Here is a 23180-nt window from a genome sequence, read left to right on the forward strand (position 1 = left end):
CAAACTTCTTTCAAATTCAAAAGCATAACAGCTTCGAGTAAAATGGAAAACAAACTGCCCTATGATTCACTACTAACTTCCATACTGCACTATAATCAATACATTTTTGATCCAACCAGTTTTGAGGTTCAAACTTCTTGTTATGTAACAAGTTCAAATGTTGAACTTGTCGCTTACAAACATTCTTGTTTCAAGGGTTTTGTCAGCTGTACTTGCACATTGCTTGCAAACTAAGTAGCAAGCCAACACTAAATACCTCCTCCATGGGTACACTCGTGGCAGGAACCACGGGATGGTCAAGAGCATATGCTCTAACCTCCAGAATGTAATTCTGACTCTAAAATTCAAACGGATTAGTTAACTAAAAGAACAACCGATTAGTTAACTAAAAGTCTAGTAAGTGGCACAGCGGAAGGTTAAATAGCGCTTTAAACTGGTACCATTGATCTCAATTTACAAAAAGGGCACTAAATGAAGACGAAATTTTTTGAAAGAGCCCTCAATCGTCTCTACGGCCCTCCAGTGATCCGTGGGCGTTTGGGGGACCAAAGAAGAACCAGAAAATAAAGGTAAAGGAGACGTCAGTGCTGTCCATTCTAAAAATACTATCTTTTTCGTTTTTAGGGTGAGGAACTGTATTCCTCCAGTTAGTTGTTTTCGACCATGGCGATTTCAATGGTGTACTTTGATCCAACGCCATTTTAATGAGGTTTCGGTTTTTTTCTCAAAAGCAGGGGAAATTTGTTTTCCTCCTCAAGATTGATATTGAAGTTTAAAGTGGATATTGCTTAGAATTAAATAAAAAAACAAGTTTTTTTAACTGAAAGTAAGGAGTGACATTAAAACTTAAAACAAACAGAAATTACTCCGTATATGTAGAGGATTTTCCTCCTGAACGCCCCACTCTTTACGCTAAAGTTTGACTCTTTCTCTTAACTTGACTTTTTAAAATATTAAAAAACTTTAGAGTAAAGAGCGGGACGTTGAGGAGGAAAATCCCCTAACATATACGAAGTAATTTCTGTTCGTTTTAAGTTTTAATGTTGCTCCTTACTTTCAGTTAAAAAAAACTTGTTTTTTTTATTTTATTTCTGAACGTTTTTGAATGAATGCATGTTTTGATTTTGGCTCTACGCACATAAATAATTAAAACGAAATTTGTATATTAATTTTGTTTTGTCTAAATGGCTTTCTCATAGTTTTAATCGGAAGATTTTGAGAAAAAAAGAGTAGGGGAGGAGTCCTAGTTGCCCTCCAATTTTTTGATTACTTAAAATTGCAAATATAACTTTTAATTTTTTACAAACGTTTTCATTAGTAAAAAATATGCGTAACTTGAGAGTTAACTTACCTAACGAACTTCTATATTCGTATGTTTTTATTACGTATATGAGGGGGTTCACCCCTCGTCAGTACCTCGCTCTTTACACTAAAGCATAAATTTTGTCCCAATTCCTTAAGAATGACCCCTGAATCACAAAGGCCGTAGAATAAATAGTTGAAATTACTAAAAATACATTAGCGTAAAGAGCGAGGTATTGCGAGGAGGTGAGCCCCTCATATGCATAATAATTTCTGTTCGTTTTAAGTTTTAATATTGCTCCTTACTTTCAGTTGAAAAAAAAACTTTTCATATTTATTTTTTCATTGTTTTTTAAATAATGCTAGTTCATCTTGCGGTCTCTTCATTGAAATTCTCTTCCACCATGGCGAATTCCTTCATAGAAAGATCCTCCCACGCAACCCCACCCCCCTCAACTTCTCCCCCCCCCAAACCAAAAAATTCTCCTGAAAACGTCTGTACACTTCCCAATAACCATTGCTATATACAAACACTGGTCAAAGTTTGTAAGTTGTAACCCCTCTCACGAGGACTCTGGGGGAGTAAGTTGTCCCCAAAGACATAATTGTTAAGTTTCTAGACTATGGTGAATAAAACGGCTATCCCAGAATTTTGATCCGGTAACATTGGGGAAAAAATGAGCGTGGGAGGGCCTATATGTCCTCCAATTTTTTTGATCACTTATAAAGGGCACTAGAACTTTTAATTTCCGTTAGAATGGGCCCTCTTATAACATTCTAGGGCCTCTGGGTCGATACGATCACCCCTGAAAACAAAACAAAAAACAAATAAACACTTATGACACAAACAAATAAATAAACAAAATAATAATTTTCATTGTTTTTCGGTTACTGTGTGCTACTACTGCATCCATGGTGTCTAAAACTCGTTGAATACGGACGCTGACAGATTACTGGGGCCAAATTTTCTACTGACCCACTGTAAACCCTTTCCAGTTCTTTGCAAGCTTCCCGACCTTACTTTTTTTGTTCCAAGATCTAAGTTAACGGTACTGCAATAAACGTTAACGGTTCATAGGCTTTGATTGTGTTTTTCGTATTCCGAACTGCTGTAGTATTTGATCTTCGGACAGAATATGTTAGTTTTGTTTTGTTTAAAAATCATAAAAAGTAGTCATCAACTTCACTCAGACTCTCTGGGTCTTTCATATTTCTATTCAAACCTAAGGGAGCAAGCTCGCGTGAGCTGCTAGGTAAGCTTGTGAGTAACTGTCTGGTCGCCATTGTCTTCACAAAAAGTAATTTATGGGCAAATGGGCCCCAGAAAGCTGCACGTTCGTAAAGCTCCAATTTGAATTTAGGGATGTGAACGAAATACTTCTTCTACTGAAACTTACCATTCCCTTCTGCAGCATCTACGCTTTGCTCGATGTTGTGTTTTTAGGTCTAATGGCAATTTTAGTTGCCTTTTCATAGAGCACAAATAACTAGGTAGTGCTCTGAAGAATCAACCATTCCTACTGGGATAGTTCCAGTTTCCTGACCTTAATATCTAAAAAATTAAGGTAATAAAATATCTGAAGGGCAGACTTTCTATGTATGGAGGAACTAATCATGGCTTGTGTGCTGTTCCAATGAACTTTCATGTCACGAAGTAAATGAAAACTCAGCCCTATGTCTACAAAGACTTTCAAATATGTCATGATGGACATTCTGAAGGGCAGAAATATCTGAAGGGCAGACTTTCTATGTATGGAGGAACTAATCATGGCTTGTGTGCTGTTCCAATGAACTTTCATGTCACGAAGTAAATGAAAACTCAGCCCTATGTCTACAAAGACTTTCAAATATGTCATGATGGACATTCGAATTTTTTAGTAGCTTCAGGGTTTTATGCAACTTCAGCAACGCCGTCTTTGTTGACACCGACACTGTGTCTCTAGTACTGCCTCCAGGACCAAACGTAGTTTTGGCCCAATTGTCAGACACTCTTTCTTATCCGACTTATCCTTATCATCCATTTTAAATGCGGCATTAGCAATATCTTCATCTATGACATCGGGTAGGTCATCTTGGGCTGCATCAATGTCTTGCTCTCTACTAGAGTAATCGTTGTCGTCAGATTCACATTCAACCACTTGCTCTACGTCAATTTCTCCCCAGGACTTGAGAGTATGTGATAAAAAAAGGTGAAGACAATGACCAAAGCAAAAAGACCTTTCAATCCCCTTTATGTAGCAGACTTTAACAACATTTGAATTAGACGCGGATACTGCACAAAATATTTGTCTTCAATTGCATACTTTTTCAGGGCTACTATGATAGCTAGAAGTATATTTTCAGCCGTGTGTCTGACTTTCAAGGGCTTGAAGTATAATATGCGACTCTAGACATCCCATTATCTACTTATTTGCTTGAGATGCACAGTTACTGCCAGGTAGACCCCTCCTTTATATGACCAACAGCCAAAAGCCTCCTCACTTAAGAAGGTTAGATTTTGTTGTTGTTTTTTCTTTGTTTTCTTTCCTCTTTCTTATTTTTTTTGCACTGAGGACGACTTGGCGAAGGTCCTTGTCGAAATATTTGCTTGATTTTCATTTTCATATTTTGCTACTGGCTGACAAAATCCTCGTTTTTCACCTATTTGATTTTTCTCTTTTTATTTATTATTTTCTTTCTTGTTGTCATGCGTCGGGATTTCTCGCTAAATTATTCGTTTCTTGAGGTATTAACAATAGATAAACAGATACTTTCACCTTTATTTTGTCAACATTTTCAAGGTGATTGATGAAATTTGTTGTTTTTCCTAGTGTTGATGCATGAGGAGGTACAAATGGAAGATAGAAGATTGGTTTTTGGAATGGCTTTTGTGTTGTCAAGGCTTCTTTTAGTAGAATATTAAAAAAAGGAAAAAAAAAAAACAAGAAAAAAACAAAATCACCTGAATTAGCCAATTTTCGTCTTCTTATAGATACCTGCTCCAGCACCAGTCACTCAGAAGAACGCGTATTTTTTAGGGAGAGTGGTCTGGCAGCTTTACCATGAATGGCTGTTTTATGCATGTAGAAAGAACTATTTAAAGCATATCTAAGGTTTTAGGTTCAGCTCAATTCGGACCTTAGGTGGCTAACCTTTTGTGATCAACTGAGTTTATTCTCAACAACGCAAATTCAAGCTTACGCTCAACTTTTTGCCTCTCTGGGTTGTTTATTCCTCGTTATTTAAGACCGCCCTTGATTTTGTTTCTTTTCTTAGATAACTTCGAAGACCACACTGCCTTTCCATGACGAAAGTAAAACAGTTCAAAATAGGGATGATACCTTTTTATTGACAGTGAATAGATATAAAATTATTTAACTGGATATTTCGAACACATATACAGTGTTCATCATCAGCAGTAAAACAGTTTTACTGCTGATGATGAACACTGTATATGTGTTCGAAATATCCAGTTAAATAATTTTATATCTATTCACTGTCAATAAAAAGGTATCATCCCTATTTTGAACTGTTTTACTTTCGTTTCTTTTCTTTTAGTTTTCTTCTTCCAAATGAGTACTTAAGTTCAACTTAGACCTTAAAAGTGAAGAATCAAATAAAAAAAGAACTGAATAAAAAGGAATTTTCAGGGAAAGTTTCACAAAGTTAAACTTTGTCCCCAATTCTTCGACCTTCAGAGGTTGCAGACTCTGCCTATGCATTGTTTAACCTGAGATGACAGATCTTCCCAAATAGGTTCACTGGTTATTAATTTTAATCTGAGGTGTGGTTTCATGTCCAATTATCTGTAGAACCGACTGACGGAGATACTAGTGACACAATTGAATTTTAATTAAAGCTACAGGACTAAATTGACAGGGTCAGAGATAGAAATATGATGTTTTTACTAGGAGATTTAAACGCCCATGTTGGTAGAAATAGGAATAGATGGTATCCTAGCCTAGGTAAATTTGGTGTAGGAAAAGAAAACAGTAATGGCTCCAGACTTTTGCAATTTTGTAGGTATAACAATCTAGTTATAACCAATACGGTGTTTGGTCATAAAATGGCCCATAAAGAGTGCTGTTATTGATGTTAAAAGTAAAGATGGCCATCTAGTAGTGTCTAGGGTTAATTTAAAGCCGAAATTTCGGAAAGGTTACTACCTCCTGGGAATTTATGATAGATTTATGATAGTTGGTAGAGTCCAGGATGAGAATTTGAGAGAAACTTTTCAGGAGCAGTTGAATAATTTTAGAAAAACAATTTGTGAATTTGCTGATGGTGTCTTAGAGAAGAAAGTTAGGACTGCAGCTAGGAATATTAGTGAAAAAGCTTTACAGAGAGGAGGAGGGATCTGTACAAGAATTATTTGAGTGATAGATCATATGAAAAGAAAAAGAATGTAAAGAAAGTGGAGAAAGCATTAAAATATGAATAAAGAGGTGTGAAGTGGAGGCCATGGATAAAATTGTGAGGATCTGGAAGATGCAGTTAGACGGCATTATAGTAAAATATTGTACTGGCATGTTAATAAACTGAGAGGGGACAGTCAATCCGAAGAGAGATGGGCAGAACAGTTAAAGACTGTGCTAAACCAAGATGGAATTGCAGGAAAAGATATAGATAAAAATGAAAAGTTTGTTATACCTTGGATATGAAGGAAGATTTGTTTTGTGAGGAAGAATTAGCGACAGTACTAAAAGGATTAAAAAATAATAAGGCTCCAGGTACCGATAGTGTGGTTAATGAGTTTCTTAAATATGCTGGCTCCGAGATTAGAAATGAGCTACTGAAGATTATGAACATGATTTTTGAAGAAGGGGAAGTACCTAACGATTTTAGGAGAACCTTAATCAAACCACTTTATAAGAAAGGTGGTAAAAGTGAGTGTGGTAATTATTGAAACATTAATCTGGTCTCTGTATGTAGCAAATTACTTAGTAAAATGATACTTTTTAGACTGAGAGATGCTATAGAAGTTTTAGGAGAAGAACAGTGTAGTTTTAGAAAAGGTAGAGGATTTGTCGACCAAATTTTCACTCTTAGGTTAATAATTGAGAATTGTCTGAGTTGTCAAACACCTTTGGTCCTCAGTTTTATAGATTATGAGCAAGCGTTCGATTCTGTTGATGAGAGCTTTATCAACTTATTCTTGTATGGTACACGAAACAAATACATAAAAGTGATAACCGCTGTGTACGGGAATAACCCTGCTGCGGTTAAGGTAGGAAATAAGGTTAGAAGCTGGTTTTGTATTAAATTAGGAGTTAAGCAGGGTTGCGTTTTATCCCCCTTTGTATAAATCATTTTGACGGACCTTGTCATAAGGAGCACAGGAAAGGCAATAGGAGACCATGGAATCAAATGGGGAGGAAAAACCCTCCTGGACTTAGATTACGCTAACGATATAAGCATCCTTGATGAAAGTGTGAGCAAAATGAATGAGCTTTTAGAGGTTTTGTGAGCTCAGGGTGCTAGAATAGGTTTGAAAATGAATGTTTAGAAGACGAAGTCACTAAGGCTAGGAGTAAGTGAAGACGAAAAGGTGACGTTGGAGAACGAAAAGGTCGGTACTATTATTTGCAAAGACGGTGGGAGCACTGAAGATGTAAAAAGTAGAATAGCCAAGGCTCGGGGTGTTTTGTCACAGTTAGAAAAAGTTTGGAAGAATAGGAAAATAAGTCTCCAAACTAAGATTACAATATTTGATGCTAATATGGCTCTGAAGCATGGGCTAGACGATTTGCTAGATGTTTTCGAGAGAAATTGCTACGGATTGTTCTGGGTGAATACTGACTGACCGTATTTGAAACAGTAGGCTGTACGAGAAATGTGGTTCAATCCCTTTTTATAGGGCTATAATGAAAGAAAGGTTGAGATGACTAGGGCATCTTGTGTGGATGAAGGATGACAGATTGCCCAGGATTGTGTATTTTGGACAATAGTCTAGGGATGAATGGAAAGCAAGGCGTTCTCATCTTGTGTGGGAGTACGTCATAAATAAAGATTTAAAGGAAATAGGAACTTCCATAGAGGTTGTAAAAAAGGGAGCCTTTGAACAGATTGGGATGGAGGAGGAGCGTGCTTAGCTGTACTGGCCTCAGGTGGCATGGTGCTGTGGTGAGATCTTAGTAGCAACAGTTGTTATAGTTATTATACCTTCCCACCTTTTGCCACCTGATAGTAGCTCAAAAGTTTACCGATCTTTATCCGCCAGACAATAATGAAAACGCAACCGCTGGGTAAAATGAAAAAAATAAAAAAAACAGAAAACAGGCGAAAAAACAGGTTGCAAAAACAGAACAGAAACAGGTACGACAAAAAAGCTGACCTTTTTCTGTTTTCTGTTCTTTTTTTTGAAAAACAGAAACAAAAACAGGTTAGACAAGAACAGAAACAGATATAAAAACAAAAGCAGTGCCGGGGCTTAGTCCCAAGTGAATATTGCTGGAGAGAATTTCTCCTCCCAAGAGTAAGTGATCAGAGCTCTATAGCATATATCCACATGGAAAACATGCAGAATATTATAAATTAAAGGCCGCAGTACACAGAAAAATTCCTAAAATAGCATAGCTTAGTTTCTTAGATTTTATATGGGTACTTACTTTTACCAAGAATATTGACAAAAAATCCATGAAAAATAACCAAAGCTAAACTCCTGGCTAGTAGGAATATAGGAGTTGGTTTTACTGATGGTTGTCTGGGGCTGTAAGCATTTCGTTCCAATCCTTTAATTACAAAGCCAAATAGAGCTAAAAGATATTTATACATGGTTTTAATTCCTTTCACCCTTCATTTTTTTTTCTTTCCAGGAAATGATAATGGGGAAAACCTACCACTCATTTACAAGTTTGAGTTGCTATTAACCAATATCTGCAAAAGTAATAAGTGCATTTACGATCCTAAAAAGAAGTGGCATTCAGTACTAGAAACCTTGATGGGCATAGACGCCAGTAATGCTGAAATTGTTGAGACTTTTAGTTGTATATACGATTTGTATTTACCAAAGTAAGTTGTTTTCCTTTATTAACACATTAGCAATCTTTCGCCATTGGACCAAGTTGTACTGGGTTACATATAAGTCTAAGACAATGGCACGTATTGGTAAATTTTAACTTCTTCTCCAGTATTGAGAGAAAGGAATCACGTTAGAAGGATCAAGATTGACAGACTGTCGAGGACCGTTCTTTTCGGCCAGACAAAAAGCAGCTGTCATCCTCAAATGGGTTGGGAGGAGATCCTAAGGAAGGATTTAAGGGAAACTGAAAACTATGAGGAGTATCTAAAGAGGAAAGCTTTTGACAGATTGGGATGGAGGAGGAGTGTTCGTAGCTGTGTTGGACTCAGGCAGATTGGTGTTGTTGTGAGTTGTTACTAGTATTAGTAGTAATTGCAAAACCAGCCTTTCATAAGAAGACCTTTTTCCTTTGCTCTTAATTAACTCGTCTTCAAAACACCTTGATAGTCATTTATTGTATATGCCTTTTCATTGTACATTATATTTTGACTTCTCATTTTATTTTGTTGCCTGTTTCTGAATTCATTGCCTTCTTGTGAAACATGGGAGAAGACAGGAAAAAGTGCCATGTGTCCATGCATCTTTCATTCTTGATTCTTCTCTTACTCCATTTCAATGGCCTTTGGAAAAAGAACAGAATTCCACTTTTTCCTAATTTTACAGGAGAGCAAAAGCAATGAAAAATCTTTCTCATAAATCAGAATTTAAGAAACTTGAAACTTTCAAGGCTGTTTCCTAGTTAACCTCTCGATTGGAATTCTTGGGGAATTTCCAAATGGCTGAATTGTTTGTTACATAGAAGACAAGGCACTTGATCCATTTTTGCGAAACAACAATTTTACAATTTCATCTTTTTCCTTTTGCTAAATGGGCTTAAAAACTTAATTATTTTTTTTTCACTTACAAGTCATCAGTTCAATATATAAAACAAACCATAATCCACCAAAAGACGAAAATTCTTCTTAAAGAAGCTCAACTTCGTCTGGAATATATTCGCGAAGCTCCTTGCCATACAGAAGGTTTCTGTAAAGCCAAAGGAAACCTCTCGGATTAAGGGATGAAGAAAAATGAGGTTTTCGTGGCTTCGGTTTCCTGATCATGTGGCCATTTGGAAACTTCTGGATAAGAACCAAGATGATAGCAACTTAACCCTTTTTCTGTAAATTCATGGTTTGAATGAATGAATGAACTTTATTACCCGTAAAAGTATAAAAGACACAAAGTATGGAGTATTATAAATAAACAAAAACGATAAACAGCGAGAAAGAACATTCAATCTAACAAAAGACAACATGGACTAATTAAACCAGTATCAATACGGAATAAAGGCTGCAGAGGGTCGTAAACGTGAATAAAGTTGATAGTCTTTTACATAAATCATCAGTGGAAGACCGAATCCAAGAAGGCACATCTATTAAACCAAATTGAGCAATTATTTTTCTGTTTCGGTGCCATCTAGGAAGCCGGAGGAGGAATTTGCAATATCTGAAATAAGCCGCACGTAGAGTATGGTGATCTTTCTTACGAAACAGATGAGCCATGCCTGATAAAAACAAAAGCACAGGGGCGCAATAAGCGTTGTAAATCATGCACAAACCGTTGCGGTTGCAACGGCTTTTGTTTGGGGATATTTTTCCGTAAGCGACACGTAGGTTTTTCATGGCTTGATTCACTAGGGATGAACAGGTAGTGGAAAGTGTTGGGCCAAAACACAGACCAAGCCAACTAACTAAAAAAGAACATAGCAGAAATGCAGTCCCAGCAACGAATGGAGCGACCGCACAAGGGCTGTTAAACAAATAAACTCGCATTTAGACGCATTAACTGACAGTCCAATCTTAGATAGTTCATTGGTTAAAATAGTAAAATTGGAAAGCAATCCACAGCGAGTCCGGGCAACAAGAATAACGTCGTCTGCATATGCAACAGAAGACAAACCAATATTACCTTAAAAACAGAACTTTTAAGGGGACACAGGCACGATGCAAGCACACATTTAAATATACTAGGAGACAACACGGCACTCGTAACCCAAGCGGAGACCTGTAGCAATGGCAGATTTTAGTGCAGCGGAATCAAGGAACTCTAAACAGAATGTATGAGAAAAGCCGATCTGGGTGGCCTCAACAAGACCAGGAATAGCAGTGATGAGTATACTGCTAGAAACACTATCGAGCAGTCCCCTAATTACTACAAGAGGTTTAGGATCGATCACTTTAGCAAGAATGTTTGGACAAAAGCGGATGCAGCAAGAGAATTGGTGGAAACTTTATCCCGCGTGGCAACAAGGCATGTTTTCCGAACCGGATCGGACTTTACTGAAAAATTTCCGTCATGTCCGGCGAAAGAATCAAGCTTTTCCTTGTGAGAAACGGGGTCTCTTAGTTCTGGAGGCGGATATTTAAGAAGGATGGCATACGGGGGTTTGCGATTGGTAGCCCTGCCATCTGAGACCAAAGAACTATTTTTAGACGTTGCTGGACTATTGACGTGAGCAAGGCACTGGTTGACTTTGGCGGTAAGGATAGAATAAGCTGACGCCGGAATACTGGGGACTTCAAAGGGGGATTTGATCACGAACTCTGGAATATCAATATTTTTTGCTGAGCAGCGAAAAAGAGTAGCGATAATGTCCAACAATGAACTATTCTTAGCACTGGGTCCCGAACGACGAGGTATAGGCTCATCTGGGAAGCAATTACTATATAAAAGTTTCTTAGCGTAATAGTTGTTTAAGCAACTTAATAAAATACTGAAGGAAACTATTAAATACACTGAACACACGCTTATAATGATCAACAAAATTTTAGCTAGCTGGACACAAGATAGGGCAGTTTGGGAGCATTTCTCACTATTAATAACCTTATTCCAGGAGCCAAAATTTGGCATTTTGCCTAGCACGGTTTACTTCAGGATCAACATTCCAATTAGGCTTCCTAGTACCAATCCGAACTTTATCCGCAGGGACTGCAGCTTTGGAAGCTGATTTAAGGCAATGGACAATTTGATAATAATAGCAATTTAGGTCAACTCTACTTGAAGGCGAGGAAACCGAAGTTTGCGGCTGATGATATGGCACTTTTATGGTCAACAGTAAAGCAGTTAGCGTAGCAAGGTATAGGGGGACATTAGCATGATCCCAGTTCAACTCCCTATGCCACTTCGGCTGAGCCGAAAGTGTTTTGCCAGATATCTCACAGGACAAATTACAGCTAAGAATAAGGTGATTGTAATCAATCTTCTCTTCATCCACCCTGACAATCGATGATAATGAGCTGGAACTGGAAGTGATCACGCGATCCAGGTTCGATTTTGAACAGCCTTTGTTATGAATACACGTGAATGGGAGGCTCTTATCTGCTACGTGATATCTGCTAGGAAGTGATTCTAGCAAGAGGGTTGACCTATCGGAGGTACCAAGAATGTCACAGTTCAGGTCACCAGATAAAACCCAATTTAGTTCTTTTAAATGTAGACTTTCGAGTAAAGACTTTAAACTGGAGCAAAATTTAGTGAAAGATGTGAACGATGCTCTAGAACGTCGATCGCAAGGTAAATAAACGTTTATAAAGGCAGTACTGTCACTTTGAATCGCTAAGATGTTATCATCACTATGAATCACAGAGGGCTTTGATGGGGAACGGAAGAAAATTGTTAGACCACCGGAAGGGCGGCCTTTAGTTTTCTTAGCCTCTTGCAGAAAAAATGGTGGACAGAAAATCGCTTTAGGCTAGAAACGTTTGAGTTGGTCAAAAGATGTTCTTGCAAGAACTCTGTCATGGACCATAATTCGTTAATTAACAAGTCTTTGTCTTTTGTGCCATTAATATTGAAAGAAGCAAAACTTAAAATAGTGGCTTGGTTCATTTTGGAGCAGAGTTCAGAGCGCGTTTGATCACTGGGCAATTAATGCTATAGGAAACATGAGCTTCGTCACAGTTGGCACATTTCGGGGCCTCTAAGCAAGGATTGTCTTTAGTATTGGAATAGTATCCAGAACATTTAGAGCACTTCATCTCATTTGGGGCACATGGGCAGTGAGCTAACGAATGATGGATACTTTGTTATCTAAGACACCGTCTGGGTAGTTCTTTTTATTCCGATATTTTAAAAGACTCGTAACCCAAGCGGAGACCTGTAGCAATGGCAGATTTTAGTGCAGCGGAATCAAGGAACTCTAAACAGAATGTATGAGAAAAGCCGATCTTGGTGGCCTCAACAAGACCAGGAATAGCGGTGATGAGTATACTGCTAGAAACACTATCGAGAAGTCCCCTAATTACTACAAGAGGTTTGGCATCGATCACTTTAGCAAGAATGTTTGGACAAAAGCGGATGCAGCAAGAGAATTGGTGGAAACTTTATCCCGCGTGGCAACAAGCCATCTTTTCCGAACCGGATCGGACTTTACTGAAAAATTTCCGTCATGTCCGGCGAAAGAATCAAGCTTTTCCTTGTGAGAAACGGGGTCTCTTAGTTCTGGAGGCGGATATTTAAGAAGGATGGCGTACGAGGGTTTGCGATTGGTAGCCCTACCATCTGAGACCAAAGAACTATTTTTAGACGTTGCTGGACTATTGACGTGAGCAAGCCACTGGTTGACTTTGGCAGTAAGGATAGAATAAGCTGACGCCGGAATACTGGGGACTACAGAGGGGGATTTGATCACGAACTCTGGAATATCAATATTTTTTGCAGAGCAGCGAGAAAGAGTAGCGATAATGTCCGACAATGAACTATTCTTAGCACTGGGTCCCGAACGACGAGGTATAGGCTCATCTGGGAAGCAATTACTATATAAAAGTTTCTTAGCGTAATAGTTGTTTAAGCAACTTAATAAAATACTGAAGGAAACTATTAAATACACTGAACACACGCTTATAATGATCAACAAAATTTTAGCTAGCTCGACACAAGATAGGGCAGTTTGGGAGCATTTCTCACTATTAATAACCTTATTCCAGGAGCCAAAATTTGGCATTTTGCCTAGCACGGTTTACTTCAGGATCAACATTCCAATTAGGCTTCCTAGTACCAATCCGAACTTTATCCACAGGGACTGCAGCTTTGGAAGCTGATTTAAGGCAATGGACAGTTTGATAAAAATAGCAATTTAGGTCAACTCCACTTGAAGGCGAGGAAACCGAAGTTTGCGGCTGGTGATATGGCACTTTTATGGTCAACAGTAAAGCAGTTAGCGTAGCAAGGTATAGGGGGACATTAGCATGATCCCAGTTCAACTCCCTATGCCGCTTCGGCTGAGCCGAAAGTGTTTTGCCAGATATCTCACAGGACAAATTACAGCTAAGAATAAGGTGATCTTCATCAATCTTCTCTTCATCCACCCTGACAATCGATGATAATGAGCTGGAACTGGAAGTGATCACGTGATCCAGGTTCGATTTTGAACAGCCTTTGTTATGAATACACGTGAATGGGAGGCTCTTATCTGCGACGTGATATCTACTAGGAAGTGATTCTAGCAAGAGGGTTGACCTATCGGAGGTACCAAGAATGTCACAGTTCAGGTCACCAGATAAAACCCAATTTAGGTCTTTTAAATGTAGACTTTCGAGTAAAGACTTTAAATTGGAGCAAAATTTAGTGAAAGATGTGAACGATGCTCTAGAACGTCGATCGCAAGGTAAATAAACGTTTATAAAGGCAGTACTGTCACTTTGAATCGCTAAGATGTTATCATCACTATGAATCACAGAGGGCTTTGATGGGGAACGGAAGAAAATTGTTAGACCACCGGAAGGGCGGCCTCTAGTTTTCTTAGCCTCTTGCGGAAAAAATGGTGGACAGAAAATCGCTTTTGGCTAGAAACGTTGGATTTGGTCAAAAGATGTTCTTGCAAGAACTCTGTCATGGACTAATGATTCGTTAATTAACAAGTCTTTGTCTTTTGTGCCATTAATATTGAAAGAAGCAAAACTTAAAATAGTGGCTTGGTTCATTTTGGAGCAGAGTTCAGAGCGCGTTTGATCACTGGGCAATTAATGCTATAGGAAACATGAGCTTCGTCACAGTTGGCACATTTCGGGGCCTCTAAGCAAGGATTGTCTTTAGTATTGTAATAGCATCCAGAACATTTAGAGCACTTCATCTCATTTGGGGCACATGGGCAGTGAGCTAATGAATGATGGATACTTTGTTATCTAAGACACCGTCTGGGTAGTTCTTTTTATTCCGATATTTTAAAAGACTCGTAACCCAAGCGGAGACCTGTAGCAATGGCAGATTTTAGTGCAGCGGAATCAAGGAACTCTAAACAGAATGTATGAGAAAAGCCGATCTGGGTGGCCTCAACAAGACCAGGAATAGCGGTGATGAGTATACTGCTAGAAACACTATCGAGAAGTCCCCTAATTACTACAAGAGGTTTGGGATCGATCACTTTAGCAAGAATGTTTGGACAAAAGCGGATGCAGCAAGAGAATTGGTGGAAACTTTATCCCGCGTGACAACAAGCCATCTTTTCCGAACCGGATCGGACTTTACTGAAAAATTTCCGTCATGTCCGGCGAAAGAATCAAGCTTTTCCTTGTGAGAAACGGGGTCTCTTAGTTGCGGAGGCGGATATTTAAGAAGGACGGCGTACGAGGGTTTGCGATTGGTAGCCCTACCATCTGAGACCAAAGAACTATTTTTAGACGTTGCTTGACTATTGACGTGAGCAAGGCACTGGTTGACTTTGGCGGTTAGGATAGAATAAGCTGACGCCGGAATACTGGGGACTTCAGAGGGGGATTTGATCACGAACTCTGGAATATCAATATTTTTTGCAGAGCAGCGAGAAAGAGTAGCGATAATGTCCGACAATGAACTATTCTTAGCACTGGGTCCCGAACGATGAGGTATTATATAAAAGTTTCTTAGCGCAAAGAACGTCTTCATACGGGAAAAAATCACTAGCGTATTTCACAATCGACTGATGGTCCAACCCCTCATCGAGATTAATCTGAACAAAGTTCAAAACAGGGCAATTGTCCATGATAAGCAAATTTCACTCACGACTCGGCACCAGTCCAAAAACAATTAAGCGAAAAAGATGTATCCACAGAGAAGTTCTCGATAAGCACAATTATGAAATGATCTGCACTGGCTGAATGAATGCAATAAGGATAAATAATAACGTATCTTTGAGTGGGGCAAATAATCCAGTAATTTTCAAGTAATCCAAGTATTTCAGTGCACGACTCAGATGATAATAGTACTGAATACTAACTCAGAGGCACAATCCATAAATAATCCTTAAGCCATAATCACATATAAATTTATCTAACAAGTTTCAATTGCAAGTTCAAAAGTATTTCACTCGTTATTTATTCCGAACAGGTACAGAGTTAATCCGGCTTAAATTCAGTTAATTGTTCACTGGTCAAATACCAAAAGATAACTGTGAAGTGGTTTGAAGTGGCTCGTTTTCCTTGTGGGAAGTTTTAAACTTCACAATTTCAAAATCCTTTGTGTACCAGAACCAGCGTATTCCGGTTAACTTTGATGTTTCTACAAACGAATATTTATTTGAGAATTCAGCAAAATCATAGATTTCTTCCTTTTTTACCTGATGAGCATTCATAGGCATCTTGCCTCTGGCATACCTGGTGACACTTGCCCAGTCAGCAGACACACTGACTTCATTTTTTTTTTTTTTTGCTTTCTCTATCCTTGCATGGTCCGAATCACGTTCTAGATGTATGTGACGTGGTTCCAGAAACTTCTAGTCAATTACTTATAGGGCTCCGACAGCAATTTTAGACAAAAAGTAAGACAAGATTCCAGTAACAATAGAATTCTGTTCTGGCCTCTGCATGTACTAGAGACAATTACAACCTGCTTCAGATTTGACCTACTCTGGCCAAGCAACAAATATAAAGCATAGGTGACCTCACTAGCTCCTTTTTTATGGCTCTTCGTGCCATAAAAAAAATTACGATTTTTCTCCATCTTCTGAAACATCCACTGTCACATTATACATCCAGAGCTGACACTTATAGAAAACTAATTATGCCTTAACACCTGGGACTAGTAGGCATTGCTGCATGTCAAATGTACAAGGAGCTAAAATTCCTTCTGATTTCTGTTCTTTAAAGGCACTTTTCTGCTGGTATTTTTGTAGGATTTTAGAGATTCCTTGTTCAGGATATGCCTAAATTTTTATCTTTTAAGCTTTCGCATAGTCCGTGGGATTTTTTGGCGAGACGGTTGAATCCAAATTAAAGTTTTTTGTTGGACCATCGCTTGTTTGGACGGCCTGGGGTCGCTTCCAACCGGCTTTCGTAGGGTTAAAATCAAAGATCATACTTGCGGGTAAGTGCAGGGGCATTCAAAGTAGGTGTTGGAACCATCGTAAGGATGCTCAGCTGCTTGGATATAAAACCGATACTGCTTGGTGAGCTGCAGTAGCATCTCATTACTCATGAAATCAAACCAACTTAGGCCTTCAATCCTTCTCAGACTCTTGGTCTGGAATACATCGATGGCCCTTAGTGTTGTGGTTGATGCATGCCATGTTTCAGCTTCGTAAAGTATTACAGAACCGACAAGGGCGTTGAAAATCCGCAGTTTAGTTTAAAGACTGATCTTCCGTTTTCCCCAAAGATGACCGTTCAGCCTACCAATGGCAGAAGACAATTTGGATATCCTTGCTTGGAGCTCGGGGAGAAGCTATCCATCTGAGAAAATTATAGAGTCCAGGTAGGTGAACCTTTGGACAACTTCAATGCTAGTTATTTTGTCTAGGCTAACTGGAGAATTAACAGTAGGAGAAGACGGGTCTATGGCCATAATTTTCGTCTTATCCCAGCTTATCTGCAGTCCCACGCTAGCGACCTCTTCTTGTAAAATCTGAAGTGCTTTCAGCAACTGATCCATGGAGACATCTAGGATGGCAAGGGCATCAGCAAAGTCAGCGTCTGAGATGACGTGATCCCCAAGTTTGAGCCCAAAACTGAGACGTGAAGTTGCCTTTGTCATGATGTGGTCTATGATGGCATTGAAGAGCTCTGGGGTCACTGCAATAAAAAGAACTACTGTTACTACCACTAACAACTTACCGCAGCACCAAGCCGCCTGAAGCCAACACAGCTACGCACGCTCCTCCTCCACCCCAATCTATTCAGAGCCTTCTTCTTTAGACCCTCTAAAGAAGTTCTTATTTCCTTTTAATCTTTCTTTAGGACATCCTCCCACCCCAGACGAGGACGACCTGCTTTCTGTTTAACCCTAGATGGGTGGTGGAAAAGGAGAATCTTCGGGAATTGATTGAACCACACTTTTCGTAGAGCCTACTGTTTGAAATACGATTAGTCAGCCGGGTACCCAGAAAAATCCATAGGCAATTTCTCTGGAAAACATCCAGCAAATCTTCATCCGATTTTTGGAACGCCCTTGCTTCAGAGCCATATTTTACCACTGTCATAACTGTACCTTCCATTATTCTAATCTTGGTTTGCAGACTTTTCTTCCTTTTCTTCCAAACTTTTATTAATTGTGGAAAAACACCCTGAGCCTTGGCTATTCTATTTTTAACATCTTCACTGTTCTCACCTTCTTTACTAATAATACTACTGAGGAAAGTGAAGCTGCCCATCTGATCATTCTTTTCGTTTGCCAACATCACCATTTCATCTTCACTTATTCCTAGCTTCAGTGACTTAGTCTTCTTAACACAAATTTTCAAACCTATTCTAGCACCATGAACCATTTTGCTCAAACATTCATCTAGGATGCTTAAATCATCAGCATAATCTAAGTCCAGGAGTGTTTTTCCTCGTAATTTTGATTCCATGGTGTCCCATTGCCTTTCCTGTGCTCATTAAGACAAAGTCCATCAAAATGATTCATATGAAGGGGGATGGAACACAACCCTGCTTAATTCCTGATTTGATACAAAACCAGCTGCTAACCTCATTTCCTACCTAAACATCAGCAGTATTATTCTCGTACATAGCACTAATTGCATAGCTAAATCTCTTCTATCAACATAATCGAACGCTTGCTCATAATCTATAAAACTGAGGACCAAAGGCGTTTGGCAACTAAGGCACTTCTCAATTATTAACCTAAGAGTAAAAATTTGGTCGACACATCCTCTACCTTTTCTAAAACCGCACTGTTCTTCTCTTAAAACCTTGTCTTCTGCATGTCTCAGTCTAAAAATCATCACATTACTAAGTAATTTGCTACCTACGGAGACCAGACCAATGCCTCGATAATTACGACACTCACTCTAATCATTTTTCTTATGCAGTGGTTTAATTAAAGTTTTCCTAATATTGTAAGGTACTTCCCCTTTTTCAAAAATTATATTCATAATCTTCAATAGCTTATTTCTAATCTCGGAGCCAGCATGTTTAAGAAACCCATTAACTACACTATCAGCACCTGGAGCCTTATTATTTTTTAATCCTGTTAGTGCTGTCGCTAATTCTTCCTCACAAAACAAATCTTGCTTCACATCCAAGGTATCATAAGCTTTTTCATTTCCCTCTATATCTTTTCCTGCAACTGTATCTTGGTTTAGCACATTCTCAAAATGTTCCGCCCATTTCTCTTTAACTCTTTTCTTATCACTAATTGTGGCCCCGTTCCTATCTTTAACTGGGACAAGTCTGGATTGACTACTCCCTCTCAATTTGTTAACATGCTAGTACAATATTTTACTATTAAATAAAAATCGACTTTGTCAATGGAAATCGTAAGTCTAAAAACAAAGTTTTGATCACAGTATTTACGTCAAAATAATCTGTTGTTTATGGTAATTCCAAATATAAAGATTAATTAATTTTAATTTTCCTCATCTAAAGCTACTAGTGTATGAAAGTTTGCTGAATTCTCTAGAAAGGAGTGCGATTGGAATCTGAAGCCTACGAGAACCCTAGAGCAGCAATCCACAAAAATACCTACACAACGATTCTTGTCCACACTGAGCCGAAATAATATGGAGAAAAAATTCCAAGAACTAGTGAAAGAAATGCTCAAAACCGTTTCGAGGCATCATTGTGCAAGACATAGACTGTAGTATAAATTGTGGTGATTGAGCGTTAGCCTCCCCCATATTTAGGATAACTCTAGATTCGGTATTAAAATGAACGTAAGTTATTCTGTATACGAGGCTCCTGCCCAACCTTTTGTTCTTTACGCTGAAGTTCGACTTGTTTCCTCAATTCTTCAGGAAGGAATGCTGTAGTGCGAGGGTATATGTAGGGAAAACGGGTACAACATTTTAAACAAAGCAGTGGGTAAAACAAAGCAAAGCTCTAACAAACTTTAATTAAAAAAAGAAATCTGAATACGTCGACTTCATGTCCGGAAGCCTTTATCAACAGAAAAAAGAAAAAATGAATTAAGCTAAATTAAACAAAGTATATAAAGAAAAGAAAAACAATAAACAAAACTCGCGTCTTAATAGCCTCCAATATCACCATGTAAAAGTTATTTGAAAATTATATTGGAAGCTATTAAGATGTGAATCATGTTTATTGTTTTTTTTTTCGTTTTCCTGTTATTTATATATTTTGTTTAATTTAGCATAATTCATTTTGTTTTTTGTTTATTTATTTGTTTTTGTTACTTTTTTTAATGAAGGCTTCCGGACGTTTTTACCTTTTTTTGCTTTGTTTTGTCCACTGTTTTATTTAAAATACTATACGCATGTTCGCTATATTTTTATTTGTTAAATTGTATTTACTTCCATTGATTTTTGAATTAAAATCAAGTTGCCATCAAGCCATGGTTAACTGGAGAAAAGACCAAATCAGGTAGTCTGAGTGAGAGGCACAGCTGGCATAAACCTTTTCCAGGATTGTATGAAAATTATGTCATTTTCACTCGTACATAAATAGTCAATCATGCAACCGTCCTAGGGAAGAACTAAGGTAGATAGTCATAGTCATAAGGTAGATATGATGGAGTGGGCTTGTTGATATACATTTTATTTTAACATAAAATATTCAGTTCAAATGTTATTAAAGACAATCGTTATGTACAAGACTTGCAACTACCCGCTGGCTGTGTATTCAAAATGTTTTCAACAAAGTATTGGTAAGCTTTAGCGTACAGAGTGAGGGTTTGAGGGTGGGAAACCTCCCTAATATGCAATTCCTTTTCCTTCTGCGTTTTTCAAATTCTGTGTATTATAAGCTGTAATATTGCTCTTTACTTCTTTGAAAAAGCAAGTGTTTTTTCATTTGATCAACTAAAAGGTCGCAATAAATTTTTATTCATGTATTGTTTGTGTGGTTGTATTGTGCACTTGTATTGTTTGTGTGGGGCTAATTCAGCTGAGTGGCTCCTAATTTGGACCCTTCCTGAAGTGTAGCCCCGTGTGAAGTATATCCTTATCTGTCCGTCCTGGCTATGATACGGAGTCTCTCCTCAAAGTTTCATTATTGTTATCGTCATTGTCAGCAAAATAGCTTTGCTTATCGTTATTTTACCTTTGATAAGCATTTTATTTTCTAAACAGCCTATGGGTCGAATTTTTATCACTACATTTATAAGTGATTTTATAACCATTACTTTTTTCACTTTTCCTTTTTTTCACTTGTATTTATATACTGTTTTCTTGTATTTTATATTTTATAATTCAAGACTTCTGGTTGACTTAAAAGTGTATAACAACTGCTTTATTCTAGTGTTATAATATTTGAAGGGGATTTTGTCCTGGGCAAAATCCTTGTTTTTCACGTGGAATATTATATTTTATTTTGTCTTTTTCATCATTCAACTTTGGGTAGTATTTTTTTTTTCAATGCTTGGATATAATTATTTGTAATTTGTGTTTTTTTATGTTTTGAATAATTTTATTTTTATTCTAGGCATTTAGATGGTTTAAAAGCATGTAATAATTTCTTTCGGCTTCTTCTTCTGTATCACGACCCAGAGCTATGTTCAGTTTTCGATAATAACAAAATTGATATCGGACAGTTTTGTGCTGATTGGGTAAAGTCCTTTTTAGTTTATTCTGAGTTTGAGTTTAGAGTTTAATTGTAAATCTTTGTGCTTAGATATATCTCTCTAAAAAGGAGTTTTTCTTTTGGTGGTGTGATTTCTAACCAAGATTGGTGTATATAGAAAACATCATTGGACTTTAGTTCTTAAGCATAGTAGCTCCAATTTGAGAACTTATTCGCTTATTTTCAATTTTCGCCAAAAAACATTTCGGACTTAAATTGAAGAATAAAAAAATAAGAAATATTTGAATGACTCGTAAAAAAAGCTTTGATTTTGAGCCCTAATGTTAAAAAAGACTCGTAAAAATGACTCGTAAAAAAAGCTTTGATTTTGAGCCCTATTTAGCCCTGATGTTTTGCAAGCAGGTAGATTCTTTCTTTTTTTTTATTAAATAAAAAAACAAGTTTTTTTCGACTGAAAGTAAGGAGCGACATTAAAACTTAAAACGAACAGAAATTACTTCGTATATGAAAGGGGCTGCTTCCTCATCAACGCCCCGCTCTTTACGCTAAAGTTTGACTCTTTCTCTCAACTCTTCTTTTTAAAACAGTAAAGAACTTTAGCGTAAAGAGCGGGGCGTTGATGAGGAAGCAGCCCCTTTCATATACGAAGTAATTTCTGTTCGTTTTAAATTTTAATGTCGCTCCTTGCTTTCAGTTGAAAAAACTTTTTTTTTTAATTTCTGAACGTTTTTGAATCTGTGCATGCTTTGATTTTGGCTCTCCGCAGAGGAATAATTAAAACGAAATTTGCATATTTATTTTTTTGGCTAAATGGCTTCTCATAATTTTGATCGAATGATTTTGAGAAAAAAAGAGCGGGGGAGGAAGCCTAGTTGCCCTCCAATTTTTTGGTTAATTAAAAAGGCAACTACAACTTTTAATTTTTTACGAATCTTTTTATTAGTAAAAGATATACGTAACTTATAAATTAGCTTACGTAAAGAACTTTTTTATTCTCATGTTTTTATTACATGTATGAGAGGGTTCGCCCCCTCGTCAGTACCTCTCTCTTTACGCTAAATCTTAAATTTTGTCCCAATTCATTAAAAATGACCCATGAATCACAAAAGATGTAGAATAAATTGTTGACATTACTAAAAATACTTTAGCGTAAAGAGTGAGGTATTAGGGGGACTTGAGCCCCTCATATGGGTAATAATTTCTGTTCGTTTTAAGTTTTAATGCTGCTCCTTACTTCCAGCTCAAAAATACTTTTTCATATTTATTTTTTCATTGTTTTTTCTTTTTGATAATGCTAGTAAATCCTGCGCTCCCTTCATGGAAATTTTCTTCCCCCATGACAAAATCCTCGATGGAAAGTTCCCTCAGCATATCCCCCTGTTCTCAACCCCTCACCCCAACCAAAAAATCCTCCTGAAAACGCCTGTACACTTCCCAATAACCATTACTATATGTAAGCACTGGTCAAAGTTTGTAACTTGTAGCCCCTCCCACGGGGACTGTGGGGAGTAAGTCGTCCCCAAAGACATAGTTATAAGGTTTTTCGACTACGCTGAATAAAATGGCTATCTCAGAATTTTGATCCGTCGACTTTGGGAAAATAATGAGCGTTGGAGGGGGCCTAGGTGCCCTCCAATTTTTTTGGTCACTTAAAAAGGGCACTAGAACTTTTCATTTCCATTAGAATGAGCCCTCTCGCAAGATTCTAGGACCACTGGGTCGATACGATCACCCCTGGGAAAAAAAAACAAACAAACAAATAAACACGCATTCATGATCTCCCTTCTGGAAAAAAAATACAAAATTCCACATTTTTGTAGATAGGAGCTTGAAACTTCTACAATCGGGTTGTCTGATACGCTGAATCTGATGGTGTGATTTTCGTTAAGATTCTATGACTTTTAGGGGGTGTTTACCCCTATTTTCTAAAAATTTTCTCAGGCTCGTAACTT

The 23180-nt window shown here is 37.7% G+C and overlaps 1 protein-coding gene across 1 annotated transcript in view; it reads left to right on the forward strand.

The window, feature by feature from the left end:
* The window catches only part of LOC136027550 (TBC1 domain family member 23-like), an 80051-nt gene that overhangs the window by 12620 nt on the left and 44251 nt on the right, over positions 1–23180 (forward strand). The window contains exons 3-4 of the mRNA XM_065704911.1: positions 8097–8292; positions 21130–21253. Coding sequence (XP_065560983.1) covers positions 8097–8292; positions 21130–21253 — 320 coding nt within the window. The remainder of the gene's footprint in view (positions 1–8096; positions 8293–21129; positions 21254–23180) is intronic.

Source organism: Artemia franciscana, chromosome 5, assembly GCF_032884065.1.
Source record: "Artemia franciscana chromosome 5, ASM3288406v1, whole genome shotgun sequence".
Classification (NCBI taxonomy): domain Eukaryota; kingdom Metazoa; phylum Arthropoda; class Branchiopoda; order Anostraca; family Artemiidae; genus Artemia; species Artemia franciscana.